Source organism: Macrotis lagotis, chromosome 8, assembly GCF_037893015.1.
Source record: "Macrotis lagotis isolate mMagLag1 chromosome 8, bilby.v1.9.chrom.fasta, whole genome shotgun sequence".
Classification (NCBI taxonomy): Eukaryota; Metazoa; Chordata; class Mammalia; order Peramelemorphia; family Peramelidae; genus Macrotis; species Macrotis lagotis.
In genome coordinates, this window is record NC_133665.1 from 3,746,490 (window position 1) to 3,770,199 (window position 23,710).

The window sequence follows — 23,710 nt, forward strand, 5'->3', positions numbered from 1 at the left end:
CTTAATTTCCATTTCTTTGCCACCACTAACAGGGCTGCTATGAATATTTTTGTACAAGTGATATTTTTACCCTTTCTATAGACCCAGGTGTGATATTGTTGGATGGAAGGATATGCACATTTCTGTTGCCCTTTGGGCATAATTCCAAATTTCTTTCCAGAAAGGTCGGATGAGTTCACAGCTCCACCAACAATGTATTAGTGTTGCAAATTTCCCACATCCATCCCAACATTGATTTTTGCCCTTTCTTGTTATATTGGCCAGTCTGAGAGGTGTGAGGTGGTAGAAATTATCTAGTTTGTTTTTAATGATGTTCTCATTCTCTTCCTCGGTCATAAACTACTTCCCTTTCCATAGATCTGACAGGTAAACTATTCTTTGTTTTCCTAGTTTGTTTGTAATAATTTTTTTTATGTCTAGATCCTATATCCATTTTGATCTTATCTTGGTATAGCATGTGAGGTGTTGATCTAATCCAAGTGTTTGCCATACTAACTTCCAATTTTCCCAGGTTTTTACTGAAGAGAGCGTTTTTATCCCAATAGCTGGACTCTTTGGGTTTATCAAACAGCAGATTACTATAATAATTTCCTGATATTCAGGCTTCTTATACTTTATACTCTTCTATGAATTCTTTGATTCAGAGTCTTTGACTTCCTGGCAGTTCCCCAGATCTTTTATAAAGGGCACTTTATAAAATTTTTAGAAGTCTGAAAGTATTGAAAGTATTGATTACAATGAGTTCCCTATCACTGGAAAATGAACCTTAGAAGTCATTTATTCTCAGCCCTTTATTTTTTATATCATAGAAATATAGACTTAGAGGTAAAAGGGCCCTTTAAAATCATCTAGGCCAACCTCTTCACTTTTATCCATAAGGAAATTGTGACCCAGAAAAGGTTAAGGGAGTAATTAAGGATTGAAATTGTGTTCAAATCCAGGGAATTTTCCACTACAGGCAGTTCTTGCTTTATATAAAATCATATTTTGCAAGTTCAACTTTACATAAAAAAATTCTAAAAGAAAACCCCATTATCAAAGAACACCAATGTTAATATCACATACAGAACTGTGCACTCTCTCTCTTTCTGCTCTGACCTCTCAGTTGGTGCTCCACAGCTTATTTTACCCTCTACCAAAAAACAAAAACATTAAAAAAACACCCTTGCAAGTGAAAGTAGAACAGATATATGGAGAGAGCTTCACTGATCAGGGATTTGTCTTGAGACCTCTGGCACTAAAATAGGAAACCTTTGCCCCCTCTCTCCACCCACTTGTGTGTCTGGCCCCTCCACCCACCAAGACTGCCCAGCCAAGGTGTTTCTTCTCTTGGTTCTGGTCATGTCTCTATGTGACTGGTCCCAGCCCCCCACATGTTCCTCCTCTTGCTCTCACTTCTCTGGCCCTGGCTCCCACTTGAACTTGAACTGATAGATTCCCTACATAGGTATTCAGCCCACCCTCTTTCCCTCCCTTCTTTACATCCAAGGGATTTGCATTATGTAAAAAAAACTCTATTGCAAAAAAAAGAAAGAAAGAAAGAAACCAGGAGGGATGGGAATTCAGGGAAGCATGGAGGGATTTGCATGAACTGGTGCTGAGCGGGATGAGTGGGACCAGGAGAACATTGTGCACCTAACAGCAATATGTGGGTGATCATCATCCTTGATGGATCATTCCATCAGTGCAATAATCATAGACAATTTTGGGCTATCTGTGATGGAGAATACCATCTGTATCCAGAGAGGGAGTTGTGGAGTTTGAAAAAAGACCAAAGACTATTACCTTCAATTTGGGGAAAAAAAACTGTTATCTCATTATGTAATTTTGCTATCTCTTATACTTTATTTTTCTTCCTTTAGGATATGATTGCTCTCTCATCACATTCAACTTAGATCACTGCATACCATGGAAACAGTGTAAAGACTAACAGACTGCCCTCTGTGGCGGGGGGTGGGGGGAGGGAAGCAAGAATAGGGGTAAATTTGTAAAACTCAAAATAAATAAAATCTTTCAAAAATTTTTAAAAAATCTTTTATGTAGAGAGAGACTGTGGGACAGTCTGGTTATGCAAAGTGAGAATTGTCTATATATTTTTCTGCAGAGCCAAAATAGACCACTTGACAGAAGCTTGGCCCCCAGAACCTTAAGACAATTATTTCACGCACTAGGTTCTTAATAAATGCTTGTTCAGTTCACTTGAAATGACATCTAAACTCCAGTGAGGCTTCACTTTCCATTTCTCTACTTTTTCAGTTAAACAACTATATGCCAAATACTGTGTGAGTTGCTAGGAATTCAAAGACAAAAAAATGAAGTTATTTACCTTCAGGGAGTTTCATTTCAATGAGGAAAACAACATTGTACATATATAGGTATTCATGGATTTCAGGTAGTCCAGTGGATTCTTGACAAAGGGGGGATGAATTCAGGTGCAGAATGAGACATTTTTTGAATATGGCCAACTTGAAAACTAGTTTTTCTTTTTTTTAGTTTTTTGCAGGACAATTGGGGTTAAGTGACTTACCCAAGGCCACACAGCTAGGTAATTATTAAGTGTCTGAGGCTGGATTTAAACTCAGGTACTCCTGACTCTAGGGCAGGTGCTCTATCCACTGCACCACCTAGCTGCCCCCAAAATTAGTTTTTCTTACCTATGCATATTTGTTATAAGAGTTTTCTTTTTCTTATTCCTCCTAAGAAGTAAGAAAAGAGAAAAAAGACTTTTGTTTGTTGAAAAAAATTTTTTTTAATTTTTTAATTTTTGGAAAAGATTTATAAAGTGCTGACATATTGGTAGAAGAAGTTTCTTGTTTGGAACTTCCTACACATGGAAATCTTGGTTCCAGTATCAATCCCAATCCTTATAAATATAAACAGACATGAGACGGTTGTGGTATAGACTTTGTATAGGAATAGTACCATGGGAACAATGAATACTGAATTTTGGGTTTGGGGAAGGTTCAGTGAAGGGCATGACTTTCAGAGAGGACTTTGAGATAGCATTTGGATTGGTGGAGGTGGCAGGAAGTGAAAACATTCCAGGTAGGGGTGAGTAGAAATATAGGTTGACTGTAAACCAAATCTTGATCTTTGTTTGTGGTCAAGTTTTTATTGGGGCTTTTGAATTCTCAGCAACAGATACCTCCTTTAGTCTCGATAAAGTACTTTAGCAACTTCAAAACTTACTTTCCTTGACTTGAATTTTTCTTTTCTTTTTTCCCTTTTTTCAATTTATTTTTCAATAACATGTTATGAAAGCCTTCCATATTCATCCACTTGTATATTTATAAGTTACACAGTTTTCCACCCCCCCTTCCTACCCCCCTCATCTCAGGGGCAAATAGTCTAGTGAACATTGTACATATACATTTGTGTTTAACATGTTTATATATTAGTCATTTTGTGTATACAAGGAATTAGGATTAAGGGAAAAGAAAGAAAACCATGGGATAAGGAGGTATAACATAAGAGAAATTTTTAAGAAGTGAACATAGTGTTCACTCAGATTCTGTAGTTTTTTTTTTTTGAGGTTTTGTTTTATTTTCTTCTGAATGTGGATGATGTTGTCTATAACAGCTTTCCCAAGATTGCCCTAGCTCTCTGAACCACCGAGAGGAGCTGCATCCATCATAGTTGATTAACTCAACATTGTTGTTGTTAATGTGAACAATGTTCTCTTGGTTCTACTCCCTTTCCTCAGTATCAGTTTGTGTAATTCTTTTCATGCTTCTCTAGAGTTCAACCATTCATGATTTCTTATAGAACAATGGTACTCTATTACATTCATATAATTTGTTCATCCATTCCTCAATTGATGGCCATCACCTGAATTTCCATGAGTTTTTCTTTAGTCATCTCTAGGTTGACTTTGGGTCCTTTGAAATTATGGTGCCCTTAGTCTAATTTAATCAAAGCTGCTGCTCTAAGTGTTATTACATTGATTAATTGACAAATTTAATGACCTTTTCTTAATTCTCATACTTCCACTGTTGATCACCTTCGGCATCTCCTTAGTTTTCTTTTCTTCCTGGTTTTTGTGACTTTATTGTCTTCATAGTTCTTCCTACTCTTTGATTGCTCCTTTTCTGTCTTTGCTGGATCTTCACTTAGATCATTCCTTCTAATCCATGGGAATTTCCCAAGACTGTCCTGAGACCCACTTCTCTTGGTGATTTCATCAGCTCCCATCTATTCAGTTATCATTTCTTTGCTGAATGCTCTCAGATCTCCTTTCTAGCCCTAATTTCTCTTCTGACTTCCAGTTTTACATATCCAGCTCCCTGTTAGACATCTCAAACTGGATGTTCCCAAAAACCTCTGAAATTCATCATAGCAAAACTGCATCTTTCTCCCTAAACCCTTCCTTCTTATTTATCTTAGCTACTGTCAAGGGTACTACTATTCTTTCAGCCACCCAGATTCACAGCTGAGATGGCATCTTCAGTTCTTTATTCTTACCCTCCTAACTCCATATCTGATCAGGTTTCAAGTCTAATTCTGACCCTGTTCCATCTTGGTGTAGACCCTTATCTAATCCTTCTTTGCTGGACTATTGTTAACAACCTCCCTGCCACAATTCTCTTCCCCATTTTAATCCATCCTCTACTCAGCTGTCAAAACAATTTTGCTAAAATGTAAGTTTGCTGCATTTTCTCTTCTCCCCCAACATTCCTTTCACCCAATTCAGTAATCTACAGGGAATTCCTCTGACTTCAGATTAGATATAACATTCCCTTGTAACCTGATCTCTTTCTGCCTTTCCAGTCTTCATAGACCTTTCTCCCCTCTTCATGTTCTGCAGTCTGGGGATGTTGGCCTCCTTTCTGTGCATTCTGTGACTGCAGGCCTTCTAGCTGGCCATCCGCCACACCTGCACCATCTGCCTCCCTTCATTTCTACTTCCCGACTTCTCTAGTTGAGAGTACCTCTAAGTTACCTTACATGCTTACCTTATTGAACATGGCTATTTGCATGTTGTCTACCCCAATAAATGTGAATTCCTTGAAGTCAGGGATTATTTTTTGCCTTTTTAAAAATTTTAATACCCAGTGCTGAGCACACTGTAGCTACTTAATAAATGCTAGTTGACTTAATGACTAATCTTTGTCATTTGACAGAGTATTTGAATATAGGAGAGAGCTTTCTTTTCTATCTATAGGGCTCACAGTAACGTACGTTATTCTGCTGGAAATTTTCTCTTGATTCTCTCCCCTAGTCACTAGCATTTAACTTGGTGCCTGTGACACATCATTAACTGTTGCTGCATCTGTCTTCCACCTTATATAGCCAAAGTTGTTGATAACTTTTGCCTTTAGTGTAAATTTCTTTGAAATTTAGAATACTGCTATAATTCTTGACCTAAAGTATTCTGCAAACTCAACAGTGTTTAAACATTTTTGAAGGGAGTTCTATTGTTTCTTTAGAAGGGTGAAGATAGCTTTTTTGAAAAAGAAGAATAAAAATAATTAAACAAAAGCTCACACCCTTCCAGGACTTTAGGAACTGTTTAATATCAAATAAGTTAAAGTGTCAGGGGAGCCCATCTTTAAGAATTGAGTGTGGAAATGGAATTTGATAATCTTTAAATTCTAAGCCTTTCTTCCATTTTTTTTTTCATCTGTAAATAAGATGATTCACTCTCTGGATCTTGACAGAATTATATATTGGTGGCCAAATAGAAAGCTCAAATACTAAATTGTTGTCTTATGTGTTATACCCTGAAGTTTTCCCCAGGAACCCTATGGTCCGGCTGATTGTACCTAGATGTATCCCTGGCTAGGTCCAGTAAAACCTGTATTTGAATTTGGTGATGGTACAGCATAGTATTTATCCACTGTTAAGTGTCCTTAGGAACTAATTTCAAATTGGTTTTGATTTTTGTCTTCTAGTTTCCCTATGTCACTCCTGCACCCCATGAACCTGTGAAGACCCTAAGAAGCTTGGTGAATATTCGTAAAGACTCCTTACGGCTTGTGAGGTAACTTTTTTGAACATTCTCTCTTGAATAGTGAAAAGTAGTGAAAAGACAGTTGGACCCTGTTCTCATGAAGCTTAAGGTGTGGTCTGTGTGAATGGTTAGTTAGATTTTCTACTAAATGGAAAGAGGCTCACTATTCTAAAAAGTACAGAAGGAAAAAAGAGTCTGAGAGTCCAGAGAGCAGAGTCAGTGAATATCAGGCCCATTTGGTCTGGCCCTACCCATGCAACAACTCAAAATTCAATAAATATAGGAGATTTTTAGGGTTAGGATTTTTAGGTTGATAATTTTATTTGGCCCTCAAATGATGCTATAAATATCAAAATGGCCCTTGGTAGAAAAAAAAGGTTCCCCACCTCTGGTCTAGAAGGACTATAAATTTCTTTGATGATTTCATTATGAATTTTTTTTTGTTCCTTTCTTTTTAAGAACTGAACAGAGAACTTTGAACTAGATGCAATTCCCAATGTTTCTGATTGTTTGAGGGAACAGTATTATTCATGAATATTAAACTCTAAAACTGACTGTTTTAAAGGTTTGTGGTATCAAGAGATTTCTTTTTTTTTTAAGGTTTTCTGAAAGGCAAATGGGGTTAAGTGGCTTGCCCAAGGTCACACAGCTAGGTAATTATTATTATTATTATTAAGTATCTGAGGTCGGATTTGAACCCAAGTACTTCTGACTCCAAGGCCGGCGCTCTATCCACTGTGCCACCTAGCTACCCCCTAGAGATTTCTCTATGCTAAGAAGGGCCCACTTTTGCCTCTTGAGAGAAAGAAAGGTGGGGAAGGAAGGTCCTTTTTGTTTTTGAGGAGGTGATTGGGATTAAGTGACTTGTCCAGCTAATAAGTGTCAAGAATCTGAAGTCATATTTGAACTCAGGGCCAGTACTCTACTCACTATGCTACCTTGTTGCCCCACTAGGAGTCCATTGAGAAGAGAGTGATGCATCAAAATGTCAAACTCAATCATAGCTTAAAGATCTACTTGTTTTTTGAAGTGGGGAAAAAAATACTTTTTTTTCATTCTGGTGTAAATAATAGCAATTATGGTCTGTGAGGTCATCCTATAACCTTGACCTCAGGTTATTTTTGGAGTCATATATGGTTGAATCAGGATAATGATAGAATCCTTTATATACCTGAGATAGCAGATGTGACCATAACCAGTTTATAACCTAGATTTTAATCCACCAAGAAAATCTAGGGCCTACTTGCCTAAGGATTATCTGAATCTCCTGTTATCTCTCTGGGCCTGGAGTAGAATTCTTTGCTAGCTTTGAACCTGTATAGATTCTCCCTCATTTAGGTCTCATCGAAATTTACACTTTCAGAATAATCTTCACAAAAACATGACCATCTTTATGGGCACAAAACTGCTGTGATGATGTAGGGGATGAGTAGGTCGGTCAGTAAGTACCTATCATTGTTTAAACTAGCAACCTTCATTCCAACTCTGTGCTAGGATTGTACTAAGCTGTGGGGACACAAATAAAGGCAAAAGATAATCTTTACCCTCAAGGAATTCACAGTCTCATGGATGATGAGTGCCAAAATTGAGATTTCCTAAGTAGGACTTTTTTTTAAGCAGATGATAATAACCTAGCTCCAATATATCACTAATCCAGTTTTAGATGTCGAACAAGAGGTGATGTTACTTCCAAGAATGACACACCAGAGCTTACATTTAAGCCACACCTCTGAGAAAAGACCTATTTAGAAATAGATTATTGTCTGAGATGTCTTCCAGGGTGACATGACTCATTTTCATATGCGTGTATTTCTGATAATGGGAGAAAAGAAATAAGTGAATGGAAAGTGGACATTTTCTTAAATTTATCAATGATAGCAACTATATAGGACTGCAGAGCTATTTGGAGGAAATAAGCACTTTAACTTTGAAGCAGGCTGATGAGTACAAGATAAAATTTTGATTTCCTTTCTCTTAGCATCCTGATAATGTGATAGCTCTAAATTTGGCAAATTTTCTTATGAGGGATAGGCTCATTGTTGTATAATTTGACTTTACTATTCTTTTTTTCTCTTCTTTATCTAGGTACAAAGATGATGCTGACAGCCCAACCGAAGAGAATGAGAAGCCAAGAGTCATGTATAGCCTAGAGTTCACTTTTGATGCAGATGCTCGAGTGGCTATCACAATATATTGCCAAGCAATGGAAGAGTTCATGAATGGAATGGCAGTGTGAGTCTCTGCTGAAATTGTATGTGTGTTCAGGGACTGAAAACTCACTTGACCTCATTGTTCTGCTAGTTCTCCTAAGCCTGAATACAGGACTACAAGACTGGGGAGATGATCTCCCGCTAGATGCTAAATTTCAAAGCTAGACACTTAGAAAGGACATGGTCAAAGTTACAATCCTTTCCCACTAGGATACCCAATTTGGAAAACAAAATTAAAATTGGAAAATTACTTGATAAGTATAGAATCAAAGCAAAGAAAGTTACATGATTTCTTGGATTAACTTTGTCAAGTCATCTGAGAATTTGATTGTTCATTCTTTTTCTGCTATATTAGATGAGAATTTTTTCCTTATCTCATAAATCTAGAATTGAAATCAATTGTAGGATTCTTTCTTTTGAACTGAATGGGAAACATGAACAATTTATGTTTTCTAGTCCTTTCTTGAGATTTCCTGTGACTGATCCAGACATTTATACTTTCAAATTTCTAACTTAAATTTAACCAGTCAATGAACAAGAATTTATTAAATGCATGTTATGTGCAAGGTACTGTGCTAATTATTGCCATGTCTGTAAAGAGAGACAAAAAATAGCTCTAAATTCAAGGAGCATAGTCTAATGGGGCCACATGTCTTCATGGACGTATTACACGACAGAGAGATGAAGGCCAAAGCAATGGAAAAAGGAATATGGGTGATAGGGGATGAAGAGGAGAGGATAAGAGGGACAGCAAATGGTTTCTTTTTATGGGATGAAATATAAAATGGAGTCTTCATTTGAGACGGTGAAGATTTATCTTTATCCATTTTCCCCTGCTTTTGCTAATTCTCCTGTATACTTTGATTGACTTTGAGTTTATATTCCATCCATTGTTCTTGAAAATTTGTCTTTTGTCAAATTGACCCTTCTCTATTTTTAACATCAATCTTGAGTCCACTTTGGCTATTAATCTGTCTACTACAACATCCCCTGGAGTTGGGATACATTCTTTTGCAGGTCACTGGGGGGAAATATTAGCTGCTTCACAATGTAGAGGCAGTTGAAACAATGTCTTCTTGGATGAAGTACTTTAAAAAAAATTTTTTTTTAATTTTTAAAAAGCTCTTAAAAATTCTATTTATTTTGAGTTTTACAATTTTTCCCCTGATCTTACTTCCCTCCCCCAACCCCCACAGAAGGCAATTTGTCAGTCTTTACATTGTTTCCATGGTATACATTGATCCAAATTGAGTGTGATGAGAGAGAATTCATATCCTTAAGGAAGTAACAAAGTGTAAGAGATATCAAGATCAGACAATAAGATATCAGTTGTTTTTTTCTAAATTAAAGGTAAAACTCCAGAGTTGTTTTTCTGGATACAGATGGTGTTCTCCATTGTAGAGAGCCCCAAATTGTCCCTGATTATTGCACTGATGGAATGAGCGAGTCCATCAAGGTTGATCATTGCCCCTGTGTTGCTGTTAGGGTAGATAGTGGTTTTCTGGTTCTGCTCATCTCACTCAGCATTAGGTCATGCAAATCCCTCCAGGCTTCCCTGAATTCCCATCCCTCCTGGTTTCTAATAGAATAATAGTGTTCCATTACATACATATACCAGTTTGTTAAGCCATTCCTCAATTGAAGGACATTTACTTGATTTCTAGTTCTTTGCCATCACAAACAGGGCTGCTATGAATATTTTTGGACAAGGGATGTTTTCACCCTTTTTCATCATCTCTTCTGGGTATAGACCCAGTAGTGGTATTGCTGGATCAAAGGGTATGCACATTTTTGTTGCCCTTTGGGCATAGTTCTAAATAGCTCTCCAGAAGGATTGGATGAGTTCACAGCTCCACCAACAGTGTAATAGTGTCCCAGATTTCCTACATCCCTTCCAACAATGATCATTATCCTTTCTGGTCATATTGGCCAGTCTGAGAGGTGTGAGGTGGTACCTCAGAGAAGCTTTAATTTGCATTTCTCTAATAAGTAATTATTTAGAGCAATTTTTCATATGACTATGGATTACATTGACCTCTTCATCTGTAAATTACCTTTGCATATCCTTTGACCATTTGTCAATTGGGGAATGGCTTTTTTTTTTAATTTGACTTAGTTCTTTGTATATTTTAGAAATGAGTCCTTTGTCAGAAATATTAGTTGTAAAGATTGTTTCCCAGTTTACTACTTTTCTTTTGATCTTGGTTACAGTGGTTTTGTCTGTGCAAAAGCTTTTTAATTTAATGTAATCAAAGTCATCAGTTTGAGCAGTTTGTTTTCAGTGATGTTCTCCATCTCTTCCTTAGTCATAAACTGCTTCCCTTTCCATAGATCTGACAGTAAACTAGTCCTTGATCTTCTGGTTTGCTTACAGTATTGGGTTTTGGGGGGTTTTAAATTAAAGATTTTATGTTTTGGGGGGTTTTAAATTAAAGATTTTATTTATTTTGAGTTTTACAATTTTTCCCCTAATCTTACTCCCCCCCCTCCCGCCACAGAAGGCAGTTTGTCAGTCTTTACATTGTTTCCATGTTATACATTGGTCCAAATTGAATGTGATGAGAAAGAAATCATATCCTTAAGGAAGAAACATAAAGTATAAGAGATAACAAGATCAGACAATAAGAAATCAGGATTTTTTTTCTAAATTAAAGGAAATAATCCTTGGACTTTGTTCAAATTCTATGGTTTTTTATTTGGATATAGATGGTATTCTCCATTGCAGACAGCCCAAAATTGTCCCTGATTGTTGCACTGATGAAATGAGTTGATCATCACTCCCATGTTGCTGTTAGGATGTACAGTGCTTTTTCTGTTTCTGCTCATCTCAGTCAGCATCAGTTCACACAAATCTCTCCAGGCTTCCCTGAATTCCCATCCCTCCTGGTTGCTAATAGAACAGTAGTGTTCCATGACACACATATGCCACAGTTTGCTAAGCCATTCCCCAATTGAAGGACATTTACTTGATTTCCAATTCTTTGCCACCACAAACAGAGTTGCTATGAATATTTTTGTTCAAGTGATGTTTTTACCCTTTTCCATCATCTCTTCAGGGTATAGACCCAGTGGTATTGCTGGATCAAAGGATATGCTCATTTTTGTTGCCCTTTGGGCATAGTTCCAAATTTCTCTCCAGAAAGGTTGGTGAAGCTAACATTTCTAATGCTATATTGAGTAGTAGTGGTGATAATGGGCATCCTTGTTTCACCCCTAATCTTATTGGGAATGCCTCTAGCCTCTCCCCATTGAATATAATGCTTGTTGATGGTTTCAGATAGATACTGCTTATTATTCTAAGGAGCAGTCCATTTATTCCTACATTGAGGACTTTTTTTTTGAGTGCTTTTAGATCATCCGTTTATTCTTTTTTTCATTATTGTATGACCCTAGACTCTTTTCACCTTGCTTGTCAGTTCCAACTTTTTGTAGAGATATCTGCTGTCGAAACAAAACATTGCCTTTTCTCACCTTCTATCCATCATTCCTCCTTTTGTCCTCTTGAGTCAAGCAGAACAAATCTAATTACTCTTCCACATGACAGCCCTTCAGATATTTGATAACAGTTATCCTAAATTTTCTTTCACTAGGCTGCACTGTTGGTACCTTCAACTGATATTGATCTTAAACTTGATCTTGAGGCCCTTTATCATCCTGATTGTCTACCCCTAGGTAGCCTGTCCCTAAAATTTGTCACTCAGAATGGAAGATGATATACTAGACATAATCCTGGAAATAGAAGAGAGTGCAATGGAACTCTTCCTTCCTTGTTTTGAATATCATGTTTCTTTTAATGCAGGCAAAGATCAACTATGATTTTTTGGCTTCTGATATCACCATGTCTAATCATATTAAGCTTGTAGTCCATTAAAACATCCAATTCTTTTTCAGATGATCTGATATCTAGCAACTTTTTCCAAATAAAGGGCATAATATCCCTATTATATCTCTTATGAGATTCATTCCATTGTTCTGTTTATATCTTCATGGATCTACATATGAGTTAACTCTGTTTTTAGTTGGTTGGCTTTGTGTGTTTTATTTTTTTAAAAACACAAAAAGCAAAAACTTGATTTGCATATCTGGTATTGCAACTTCCTCACACCACACCATCTACAATCTGATCTAATAGACAAACATCACCCTGCCACGTTTCTTCCTCTCACCTTCCACCCCTGACCTGACTTCTATGACAAGTGTTGGCCCATCAGTTCAGCTCTCCACAGAACCATGTAGTTAGTGCTGCATGGCTTGATTAGACTTTTAAAAAGTGGGATAGCTGGGTGGTGCAGTGGATGAAGCACCAGGCACTTACACAATCCCTATGTGTTCTTGGTCAAGTCATCCACCTTTGTTTTCTTTAGTTTAGTCATCTGTAAAATAACCTCCCAGGGTCATTGGGAGGGCCAAGTGAGATCATAGTGCCTGCATGGTAAGCACCATATAAATATAGCTGAAAAATTATTTCCCTCATTTCTAGCCTTGTGGTGAGCCTCTGAATTTAACTTAGCTGATTCTCAGATAGCACACACACACACACACACTGTCCCCAGATTTGTGCTTGAAATTTTTCCACCTTGGCAAGAACCTGTGTTCCACTGGCACTCTTTACATCACAGAGAGGCATTGGAGTGAGATGTTAGTGGAAGTCATATAGAAATATAAGAGAATAGAGTTAGCAAACTATTAATACATTGGTCCACTGGGTAGCTCTTAGTTTTTCTAAATCTATGCTTGTTTCCCCTGGCCTATGACATCTAACACCATGTACATCTTATCAAGACCTCATAATAATAATAATAATAATAATAACAACAACAACAATAACAATAACAACAATAACAATAATTAGCATTTATATAACATTTACTGGAAATCCAGTATATTTCCTCTTCATCTAGCATCAGCATTTCTAGCTGACATAATTCAGGATATTTTCTGTGTATCTGGGCTATACTCAGCTTCATCTTCCCCAGGTGTAGCCAACTGGTGGGTTTTTAATCAGTGCCATAGGTTCAGACAATTGGAAATGACTTCTGCCACCAGCCTTGTCTGAGTGCTATGGCTCACACATACACTCATGCAGCCACTAAGCTTTATCTGAAATATGCATCACACAAAGATGAATGTAGCTTCTTATCAGTATTATCTCCTAAAATACATAAAGTTATCCCAGTACTTGAATAGAGATACACAGGAAAATATTGCTGGAAGAATCACTCTGGCTTCTTTTCCAAAACACACAGTATGGAAAATGAATAGCCCCTCTATGTGAATGTTTTCTGGGTTCCCCTAAATTGGTTTCAATGATAAATATTAAACATTTAGCACATAGCCCTGTGAATAAGCACATGCTTAATGAATATACATTAAATTGAAGAGGGCATAATAGTCAAAGAAAATTAATAATGGCATAGATATTCCATTCTATTTAAGGTGATGGCTCTGCTCCCTTTTTTTGCACAGGACCTAATACTGTTTCTTGTTGAACGATAAGAACATCAAATGTCTCTCCCTCATTGTATATCTTTCATACTCCCTGTGTCCATACTTTGAAGCCTAGAGTCAACTATCTAGTAGTTATCAGTATTCAGAAATGATAAGATTAGAAAAGGAATATTTCAGATTTCGAAATAGTGAATTCTGCCCTTGAATCATTGACAAATATCACTTTATTTTTTGTATTCTTCCTGGTGACCTCACTTAGTTCATCCATTCAAATGGGCCATTGATACCAAGGAGCTTATATGAAAAAGAGGAGTTGATTTTTTAGTCCAGAAATAGCCAACCCATTTTTTTAGGAACACTGAGTACCAGAAAAGGAGATGTGAAGTGAGAAATGTGTAAGTTCCTATTTTTTTTTTAGTGGCAAGAGATTGACAGCCTGAATAAAGAATGTTCAAGAAGAGCTGATCTATGCTGATTTATGTGAATGTAATTCAAAATAAATCATAAAAACTTGGGAAAAGCCTTTTGAAATGGTGTTACAAGTATTCTGTTATATCTGACAGTAGAAGGAAGTTTAAAAACACTGCACTAATAGAATTTTGAAAGGAAAATGGCTTCAGGTCAAGCATTCAGAGCTGCCATTTGTGATTCCTGGAAGGCACACAAGCATCAATGACTTGCTGTGAATTGGATATAGAGAAGGCATTTGTTACTGAAAATTTCACCTTTTTTACTTTCTCTCCTATGTCCTCATTGCTTTTTCAGATACAGCACAAAGAATCCTTCTTTGCAGTCTGAGACAGTCCATTATAAGAGAGGGGTGAGCCAGCAATTCTCCCTTCCTTCCTTCAAGATTGATTTTTCAGAATGGAAAGATGATGAGGTAATTCTTTTGTTCACTTTTTCTACTCTTCCCCAGCAACATTGTTTGAATACCCTTCTGTTCATAAAATACTATGGTTATTTATTCTGCATGTTAATTACTTGCTCTTGGAAAAAAATCATTTAGAACAACTGATATGTTTTATTCATAGAAGGTGACTGAAGGGTTGTGGAAAGTGGTTGATAGGGTTTTAAAGTGGGTTAATTAAGTGAGAATGGAAGAATTGAAATATGTTTCAGGAGGGAGAAAGCTCCTGGTTTCTGGGACTGACTAAAACTATGGAAGAATGAAGCAACAAACTCTGTCTTTGGTATATGTCCTTGCAGCATAAAGATTTGTTGTGAATATGACTAAAATGGATTTATGTTTAACATAGTTATACATGTATAACCAATATTAGAAGGAAGGAGATAGGGAGAAAATTGTGAAACTCAAAACCTTGCAAAAATATAATTGTTGAAAACTACCATAGCATATAGTTGAAAAAATAAATAAAATTTTTTTTTAAATGGGAAAAAAAGATTTGTTATGGGTTGAGGTACTGACTTAGGCCAGTGAAACATCCATTGGATTGATTTGTACATAAGGAAACCAGTTTTATCATAAGGATATACCCAGTGAATAAGTCGGAATTCTCATGTTTGGGTCATATAGGACACTCCATTTCTGATATCAATATATTTAGAAATTAAATGAATTGATAGAAAGTTGCTTGGTGAGCATGGAGTCAGAGATTTTTTTTTAATTTAATATTCTCATTTTGTACAAATAATGTTTTTTTATACATTAATAAAACATTCTTGTTTAAGAGTAAACGAAATACCCCCTCCCCCCATAAATATAGACTCGCTTGAGCAATAAAGGGGAGAGAAAAAGAATTAAAATTAAAAAAAAATAATAGTAATAATTGTAGGTATGGCCAGGTGGTGCAATGGACGGAGCACCAGCCCTGGAGCCATGAGCACCGGAGCCCACATCCAGCCCCGTACACCCAACAATCACCCACCCATGTGACATGCAAACCACCCCAACCCCACTGCCCTGCAAAAACCAAAAAAAAAGAAAAAAAAGACCCCAAATAAAATAAAATAGTAATAACAGTAGGGGTGGTTGGGTGGCAGACAGAGCATTGGCCCTTGAGCCAGGATCACCTGGGTCCAAATCCGGCCTCAGATACCCAACGATCACCCTGCTATGCGGCCCCAGGCAGGCCACCCAGCCCCATTTGCCCTGCACCCTCCCCCCAAAATAATAATAATAATAAAAAATGTTATTGAGTCTTTGTTCCAACACAAACAACTCTGTTGTTGCACTGGCCACGCCTCTCTCTGTGTGCTCTGAGGGCTGGGCTTCATGTGCTCGCTCTGTCAGAGGTCCCCCCACTGTTCCTCCAATTTGTGTCTGGTGCCCCCCGGGATGTAGTTCACGAAACTCCCTCACTGCTGTCACGGCTCCCAGCGCCCTGGGGCTGCCTCTGGGAGGCTGAAGTTCTTTCGCTCTGGTGGGCCACCCCTCTGGCGGCCGCCCCTCCGACCCCAGGGAGCAGAGCCTTTCTGCTCTTTTCCAGGTTACCTTGAGTAGGAGAACTGCCTCATTGGGTCCCTCTGTGGGTTCTGTCTCTCGAAAATTTAGTTAGAGTCCTTAGCTTATGAGTTTTATGAGAGAGCGCCTAAGACAAGATCTGTTCTTGTTGCCATCTTGGCTCCGCCCGAGATTTTTTTTTCAATAGATACTCCAGCCCATGGTTACTATCAATTCATTCTTCCCTTCCTCCAAGTTCATCTTCCTGATAGTTTATACTGGATACCCCTTACCTTTGTATGGCACGTGGTACACATTGAAAAGTCCTTTTCACTTTCAGTTTTCTCTTTTAAAAAAATTTGCATACTCAGCAGATGACTTATGTTAATTTTCAATGCCATTCTGACATATGGGTTTATAGTCCATTGCTGAAGAGGCAAATGAGGAAAATAGAAAAAATATTGAATTCTGAGTCAAAGAATCTCAGCTCAAATCCCTGGTCTACTACTGTATTTCCCCATGTATAAGATGCTCCCATGTATAAGACACACCTTAATTTTGGGGTCTGAAATATGAAAAACAGTATTACATAAAGTTATTGAACTCAAGTTTAATTCATCATAAAATTCTTACAACTCCTTATCACTGTCAAAACTCCCATCCATTAGCTTGTCCTCATCTGTGTTTGATGACAAATCATTCTCAGGAGAGGCTCTGACTGCTCTCCTGCCTGTGCTCTGGTCTGTGGTTGACCACAAACAATCCCTGGGCAAGTCTGGTGAGTGTACCCTTGCTTAGTCCATTCTGTTTCATGAACCTGAAGCACCAATTGTGTCCTCCTTTGAAATCAGCCACTTCTTTTTCATCAGCAGTTCTTCTTGCCTCCTGCTGAACCATCTTTGTGGACACAGGATTTCCAATGACTCTTTGCTCTTCAATCCATCTCTTCAATTCCCTCTCTAAATCAGGCTATTCTGCTGACTTGCTTCTCATGGCCTTCCTCTGCTGGGGCTTTTTCAGTAGGGATTCTTCTTCCCTTAGCCAGTCTCAGATTGTTTTCTCAGTTGGAGGACCAAACTGATGTCCAACAGCACGATTTCCATTCCCTTGTACAAGTTGGATCACTTTGAACTTGAATTCAGCACTGGACAAAAATCTTTTCTGTGTCATTTCTGGATAGAACGTGGCAAAAAGTAACCCAATATACCAGTAACAAATGTGAAACAATGAACACAAAGAAGACAACAAGTGGGAAATGCAAGTAAAAAAATCTATAATAATGAGCACAAAAATAAGTGGGGAAAAAGTGGGAAATGCAAGTAAAAAAATCTACACCTACTGTTTAAGATGCTTCCAGTTTTTAGTCCCCAAATTTTTCAGGAAAGGGTGCATCTTATTCATGGGGAAATGTGGTATTTACTATCTGGATACCATGAGAAAATATCGAAAACAATTCCTTAAGACTTCATTTTCTCCATCTGTACATTGAGGGTCTTGGATTAGATGTTCTGCAAGATTCCTTCCAGCTCTAAATCCTTTCAATCTTCTTTGCACTATGCAAAAATGTTTACCTATTTCCAGATAGACAGCTTACTTTAGGTTGTGTAGGCCATTAATTGGACATTTATAATGTGTATTATATATATATACTTCTCTACCCTGAAGTATCTTTTAATCTGTTGAAATGTATTAAACATATTAACTTGAAAAGATGTATTTTGGGACTGGAGAAGCATATTTTCAAGAGAGTTTTAATAATATTATTTGCTGACTGACAAAATAATTCTCTCTCCTTTCCTATGACTTATTCTTTGAACCAACTATTTTTTAGGATTAAGTTATTTAGTCCTCAATTTTTAGTGTTCTTTTATTCAATATAGTTTATATTACATTAGAATATATAAAAGTTCAATATTTCTGCTTTTGTACATGTGTTTGTGAAGTTTTTATGTCCTACAATATGTTAACATTTGTAAGGATGCTGCACACAGCTGAAAAATTTGTATACTCCTTTCTGTTCCCATTCATTTATCTCCAGAGGTCTATCATATCTAACTTTTCTAAAATTCTGTTTAGGTCCTTTTATCCTAAGGAGATTAATTGAGTCATCCCACTATTATAGTTTTACTATATGAAATTGTATATTAAATATAATTAAAAGTACTCTAGGCATCTAAAAAGCATAATGGTAGATCAGTTGACTTGGAATCAGAAAGACTTGAATTCAAATCCTGCCTCAGACACTTGTAAACTGTATGACTCAGAGCAAATTATTTACCCTCTGTTTGCCTTAATTTCCTCATTTGTAGAATAGAACAGTAATAGCCAGATTGTTGGAAGACTCAGACGAGATAATTTGTGAAGTGTTTAGCACAATGTCAGGTACATTGTAGATACTATATACATATTAACTGTTATTCTTATTTCCTCTTGTACTAAGCTTTAATTCTCTTTACAGTCTTCCCTAGATATGTGCCCTAGAACTGAGGAGTCAGCAGCAGAGCTGCCAGTGTACAGATGAATGTGGCTGGTCTTCTCCTGGGGGGGGGGGGGTTGTCTGGGACTTGATTCTGCCTTGTCTAGTTTCAGCACCCAGGAAGTGCCTGTGAAATATTCTGTGGGGCTGTGACTGAGGAGGCTCCATTCTCAGGGAGCCCAGGTACTTGAGCTGGAGGATTGACTCACTGTGAATTTCTGCAAGGCTGTCAGTCAGCACCACAGCAAGTACATTTTCCAAATCTTTGTGGAGGAGTTGCGGGGAGGGGGCAAGGCGTTTGGCTAGACTTTCCTTGCATTATGACCTTGCCTCCTCCAATTCATTCGGAACAATCCTGCTAGAACAGTCATCTTAAATTAAAAATGACCTTTTTAATCATGTTATTTTCTTGCTCAAAAGTTTTAAAATAAAGATTGACTTTACATTTTTGAAGGCTAAAATAGGATAAACTCCATTGTATTCATTTAATATATATTCAGCAAGAATTTTCTAAACACTTAATGTATTCCAGTTACTGTGCTAGGCTCTCAACCTACAGAGATAAAAGCCAAACAATCCCTGGCCTCAAGAAGATTTTAATTCTGTTTCTCTGGGTTGGCTGCATGGATTCTGCAGGATGCCAGAGTCACAGTGAAGGACCTAAACTAGCAGGAGTTCATCCAGACCCTGGTACCTTTCTGAAAAAGTCAGGGAAACTGAAAGTCCTTAGATGGGTACATACAATCAGACTGACCAAACATGAGGAGCTGGTGCCCTATGACAAGAATCAGTTCTACACCAGGCCATATCCATGGCCTGTCACCTGTATCTCCAAGGGTGGTGCAAGTGTGGTGTCCATGACCTAGATCTAGAGTGGGTGACAGTGCAGTGGGGTCATGTCCACTCACTTCAGCAGAGGTTCCAAGAATGTGGCCCCCCCCCCCAAAAAAATAAAAAATTTAAAAAATTTAAAAAAAAGTATGTGACCCAAAGGGTCCTGAAAGCCTTGGAAGACTTCAAGATGGTAGAAGACCAAGATGGGAGCTGGAAGCTGACACCTCAGGGACAAGGAGACCTGGACAAAATTGCCAGACAAACATTAGGACACATACATCACACCAGATTTCATAAATTAAACATCTTGTACTTTAAAAAGAAAGAAAATTGATCTAGAACTCCAAGGGGAAAGTTCAGAGTAGAAACATCAGAAAAAGTTATGGCCTCATTTCAAAAATTCTCATTTCAAAACTTTGTGAAGAACTGAAGTGCCCCATCTTCCTAAATTTCATTACATGTAGAATGTCACAATTTCTGTGAAGGATATGTCCGTGCTTTTATTATAAAGATTTCAGAGTCCAGATTTCAATGTCTTAAGTGCAAAAACAAGTGTATGAAGAATCTGTGGCCTGACAATTGGAGACAGTAATGTGATCCTTCAGATTGCTCACATTTCACATGATGAGGAACTGCAAGCTGAGAGATATGAGCAAGAAAAAAATTTCATGAGGAAATCAGTCTGGATCCTGAAACAGCCTATCCTGGAATCTTCTTATCCACAGATATGAAAACAATGAGAGGAAGAGATTCATGGAAGAAATTGCTTTGTTTTGTGAAGAGATCTGATCTATATGGTACAGTTCTAGCAATTCAGAGTTTCATGTCTGGAAGACATTGTAAAGTGGCAGTGGGAAACAGTTCTGCTTGGGATGTTTGTCTTTATATGACCTCAGTAAAAAAAATCTGGAAAGACTTCACCATCTTTTTCTACTGTATGTTGGCTTTTGAGTCTTAAGATAAAAAAGTATATAGTTTGTACCACACCTAAGATGAACATTCCTTTAAGAGGGAAACCCCCCAAAATGAATTATGAGACAGGAGACATAATGTTTTATGTTGGAAACAATAGATACCACATCTGTACATTTCAGAGCTTCTCTGTCCTATATTTTCCATTGGCTTCTACTGCAAGCATAAAAATTGTCTGACTGTTGAACCAATATCGGATAAGATGCAGAAACCCCAGAGCATGACATTGACACCTATTTGGAAACTTCCCCAAAGGGGAACTTAATCCTTGACCCCCACATATGATAATATTTCCCTTTATTGTGATGTACTTCACTTTAGGAGCAGGGAGAAATTTGTTTCATTTTGTGATATTCCAGTAATGAGCTTCCACTACCTACTAGGGAGAGGTTATACCTGATGGGCACAGATGAGAGACAGAATATGCTCAATAAACTATGGGTATTTAGAAGATTCAAGAATGAGGGAGTTGATTTCCAGAAGACATAATAAGAATAAAAAAAATAATGACCCACCAAAAAATCAAAAGTAAACATAACAAAATTATAAAATAGAACTCAAGTGAAAAAATTTGAGAAGACACCCCAACCTCAACTTAATAGCAATGGGAAGTCCACAGATGTTATACATTGCACATGTTTGGTGATTTTCTAAATCTATCAATCAGTTATGCTGATTTTTTTCCCCTCTTTAAAAAGTCAACTAAGGGGCAGCTAGGTGGTGCAGTGGATAGAGCACTGGCCCTGGAGTCAAGAGTACCTGAGTTCAAATCCGATCTTAGATACTTAATAATTACCTAGCTGTGTGGCCTTGGGCAAGCCACTTAACCCCATTGCCTTGCAAAAAAATATAAAAACCAAAACAAACAAACCCAACGAATTACTCTCTATTTTATGGGATGCCTCTTGAGGAGTGATAGAGAAGGCATCAAAGATGGGGTCAAATAAAAAGAAAATGTCAATAAAAATTGTTTTTTTAAAATGGAAAGATGTATCTGAAATAATGCAGATTGAAGTAAGCAGAACCAGAAAAAGTTTATTCTGTATCATCACTATTGTTAAAAATGAACAAATTTGAATATTTTTGTAAACTGATTAAAAATGAAATTAATATGGGGCAGCTAGGTGGTGCAGTGGATAGAATACCGACCCTGGAGTTAGGAGGACCTAAGTTCAAATCTGGCCTCAGACACTTTTTCTTTCCTTAAAGATTTTATTTATTTTAAGTTTTACATTTTTTCCTCTAATCTTACTTTCCTCCCCCCACCCCACTAATTTGCCAGTCTTTATATTGTTTCCATGGTATACAATGATCCAAAATGAATGTGATAAGAGAGAAATCATATCCTTAAGGAAGAAACATAAAGTATAAGAAATAACAAGATCGGGGCAGCTAGGTGGCGTAGTGGATAAAGCACCAGCCTTGGAGTCAGGAGTACTTGGGTTCAAATACTGTCTCAGACACTTAATAATTACCTAGCTGTGTGGCCTTGGGCAAGCCACTTAACCCCATTTGCCTTGCAAAAACCTAAAAAAAATAAAATAACAAGATCAGACAATAAGATAGCAGGTTTTTTCCTCCTAAATGTAATAGTCCTTGGTCTTTGTTCAAACTCCAGTTCTTTCTCTGGATACAGATGGTATTTTCCATTGCAGACAGCCCCAAATTGTCCCTGATTGTTGCACTGATGGAATGAGCGTGTCCACTAAGGTTGATCATCCCCCCCATTTTGCTGTTAGGGTGTACAGTGTATTTCTGGTTCTGCTCATCTCACTCAGCATCAGTTCATGCAAATCCCTCCAGGCTTCCCTGAATTTCCATCCCTCCTGAGAACAATAGTGTTCCATGACATACATATACCACAGTTTGCTAAGCCATTCCCCAATTGAATGATATTTACTTGATTTCCAATTCTTTGCTACCACAAACAGGGCTGCTATGAATATTTTTTATACAAGTGATGTTTTTACCCTTTTTCATCATCTCTTCAGGGTATTGACCCAGTGGTGGTATTGCTGGATCAAAGAGTATGCACATTTTTATTGCCCTTTGGGTGTAATTCTAATTTTCTTTCCAGAAAGGTTGGATGAGTTCACAGCTCCACCAACAATGTATTAGTGTCCCAGATTTCCCACATCCCTTCCAACATTGATCATTGATCATTATCCTTTCTGGTCATATTGGCCAGTCTGAGAGGTGTGAGGTGGTACCTCAGAGAAGCTTTGCATTTCTGTAAAAAATAATGATTTTTCTTATGACTATGGATCGCTCTGATCTCATCTGTAAATTGCCTTTGCATATCCTTTGACCTTTTTTCAATTAGAGAATGGCTATTTTTTAAATTTGATTCAGTTCTCTGTGTATTTTAGAGATGTGTCCTTTGTCACAAACATTAGTTGTAAAGATTGTTTCCCAGTTTACTATATTTCTTTTGATCTTGGTTACAGTAGTTTTGTCTTTGCAAAAGCTTTTAAATTTAATGTAATCGAAATCATCTAGTTTGTTTTTGGTGATGTCCTCCATCTCTCCCTTAGTCATAAACTGCTTCCTTTTCCATAAATCTGACAGGTAAACTAGTCCTTAATCTTCTAGTTTGCTTATAGTATTGTTTTTTATGTCTAAATCCTGTATCCATTTGGATCTTAACTTGATACAGGATGTGAGGTGCTGGTCTAAGTTTCTTCCATACTAACTTCCAATTTTCCCAGCAGTTTTTGTCAAAGAGAGAATTTTTATCCCAATAGCTGGACTCTTTGGGTTTATTAAACAGCAGATTATTATAATCATTTTCTGCTATTACACCTAGTCTATTCCACTTGTCCACCACTCTATTTCTTAGCCAATACCAGACAGTATTGATGACTGATGCTTTATAATATAATTTTAGATCAGGTAGTGCTAAGCCACCTTCTTTTGTACTTTTTTTCATTAAATCCTTGGAAACTCTTGACTTTTTATTTCTCCATATGAATTTACTTACAACTTTTTCTAACTCTTAAAGTAACTTTTTGGAATTTTGATTGGTAGGGCACTCAACAGGTAGTTTAGTTTTGGTAGAATTGTCATTTTTATTATATTAGCTTGACCTATCCATGAGCAGTTGATGTTTGCCCAGTTAATTTAAATCTGATTTAATTTGTGTGAGAGGTGTTTTTTTTTGTTTTTTTTTTTATGTTTTTGCAAGGCAATGGGGTTAAGTGGCTTGCCCAAGTCCATACAGCTAGGTAATCATTAAGTGTCTGAGGTTGGTTTTGAACTCAGGTACTCCCGACTCCAGGGCTGGTGCTCTATTCACTGTGCCACCTAGCCGCCCCTGAGTAGTATTTTATAACTATTTTCAAAAAGTTTCTGAGTCTGCCTTGGCAAATAGACTCCCAAATATTTTATATTGTCTGAAGTTACTTTGAGATTTCTCT

At 37.3% G+C, this 23,710-nt stretch overlaps 1 protein-coding gene across 5 annotated transcripts in view; it reads left to right on the forward strand.

The window, feature by feature from the left end:
• Window positions 1-23,710, forward strand: part of MGRN1 (mahogunin ring finger 1) — a 118,595-nt gene that overhangs the window by 35,536 nt on the left and 59,349 nt on the right. For all 5 annotated transcript variants that reach the window (XM_074196284.1, XM_074196283.1, XM_074196286.1 and 2 more), the window contains exons 3-5: window positions 5,892-5,980; window positions 8,036-8,182; window positions 14,374-14,491. In XM_074196284.1, coding sequence (XP_074052385.1) covers window positions 5,892-5,980; window positions 8,036-8,182; window positions 14,374-14,491 — 354 coding nt within the window. The remainder of the gene's footprint in view (window positions 1-5,891; window positions 5,981-8,035; window positions 8,183-14,373; window positions 14,492-23,710) is intronic.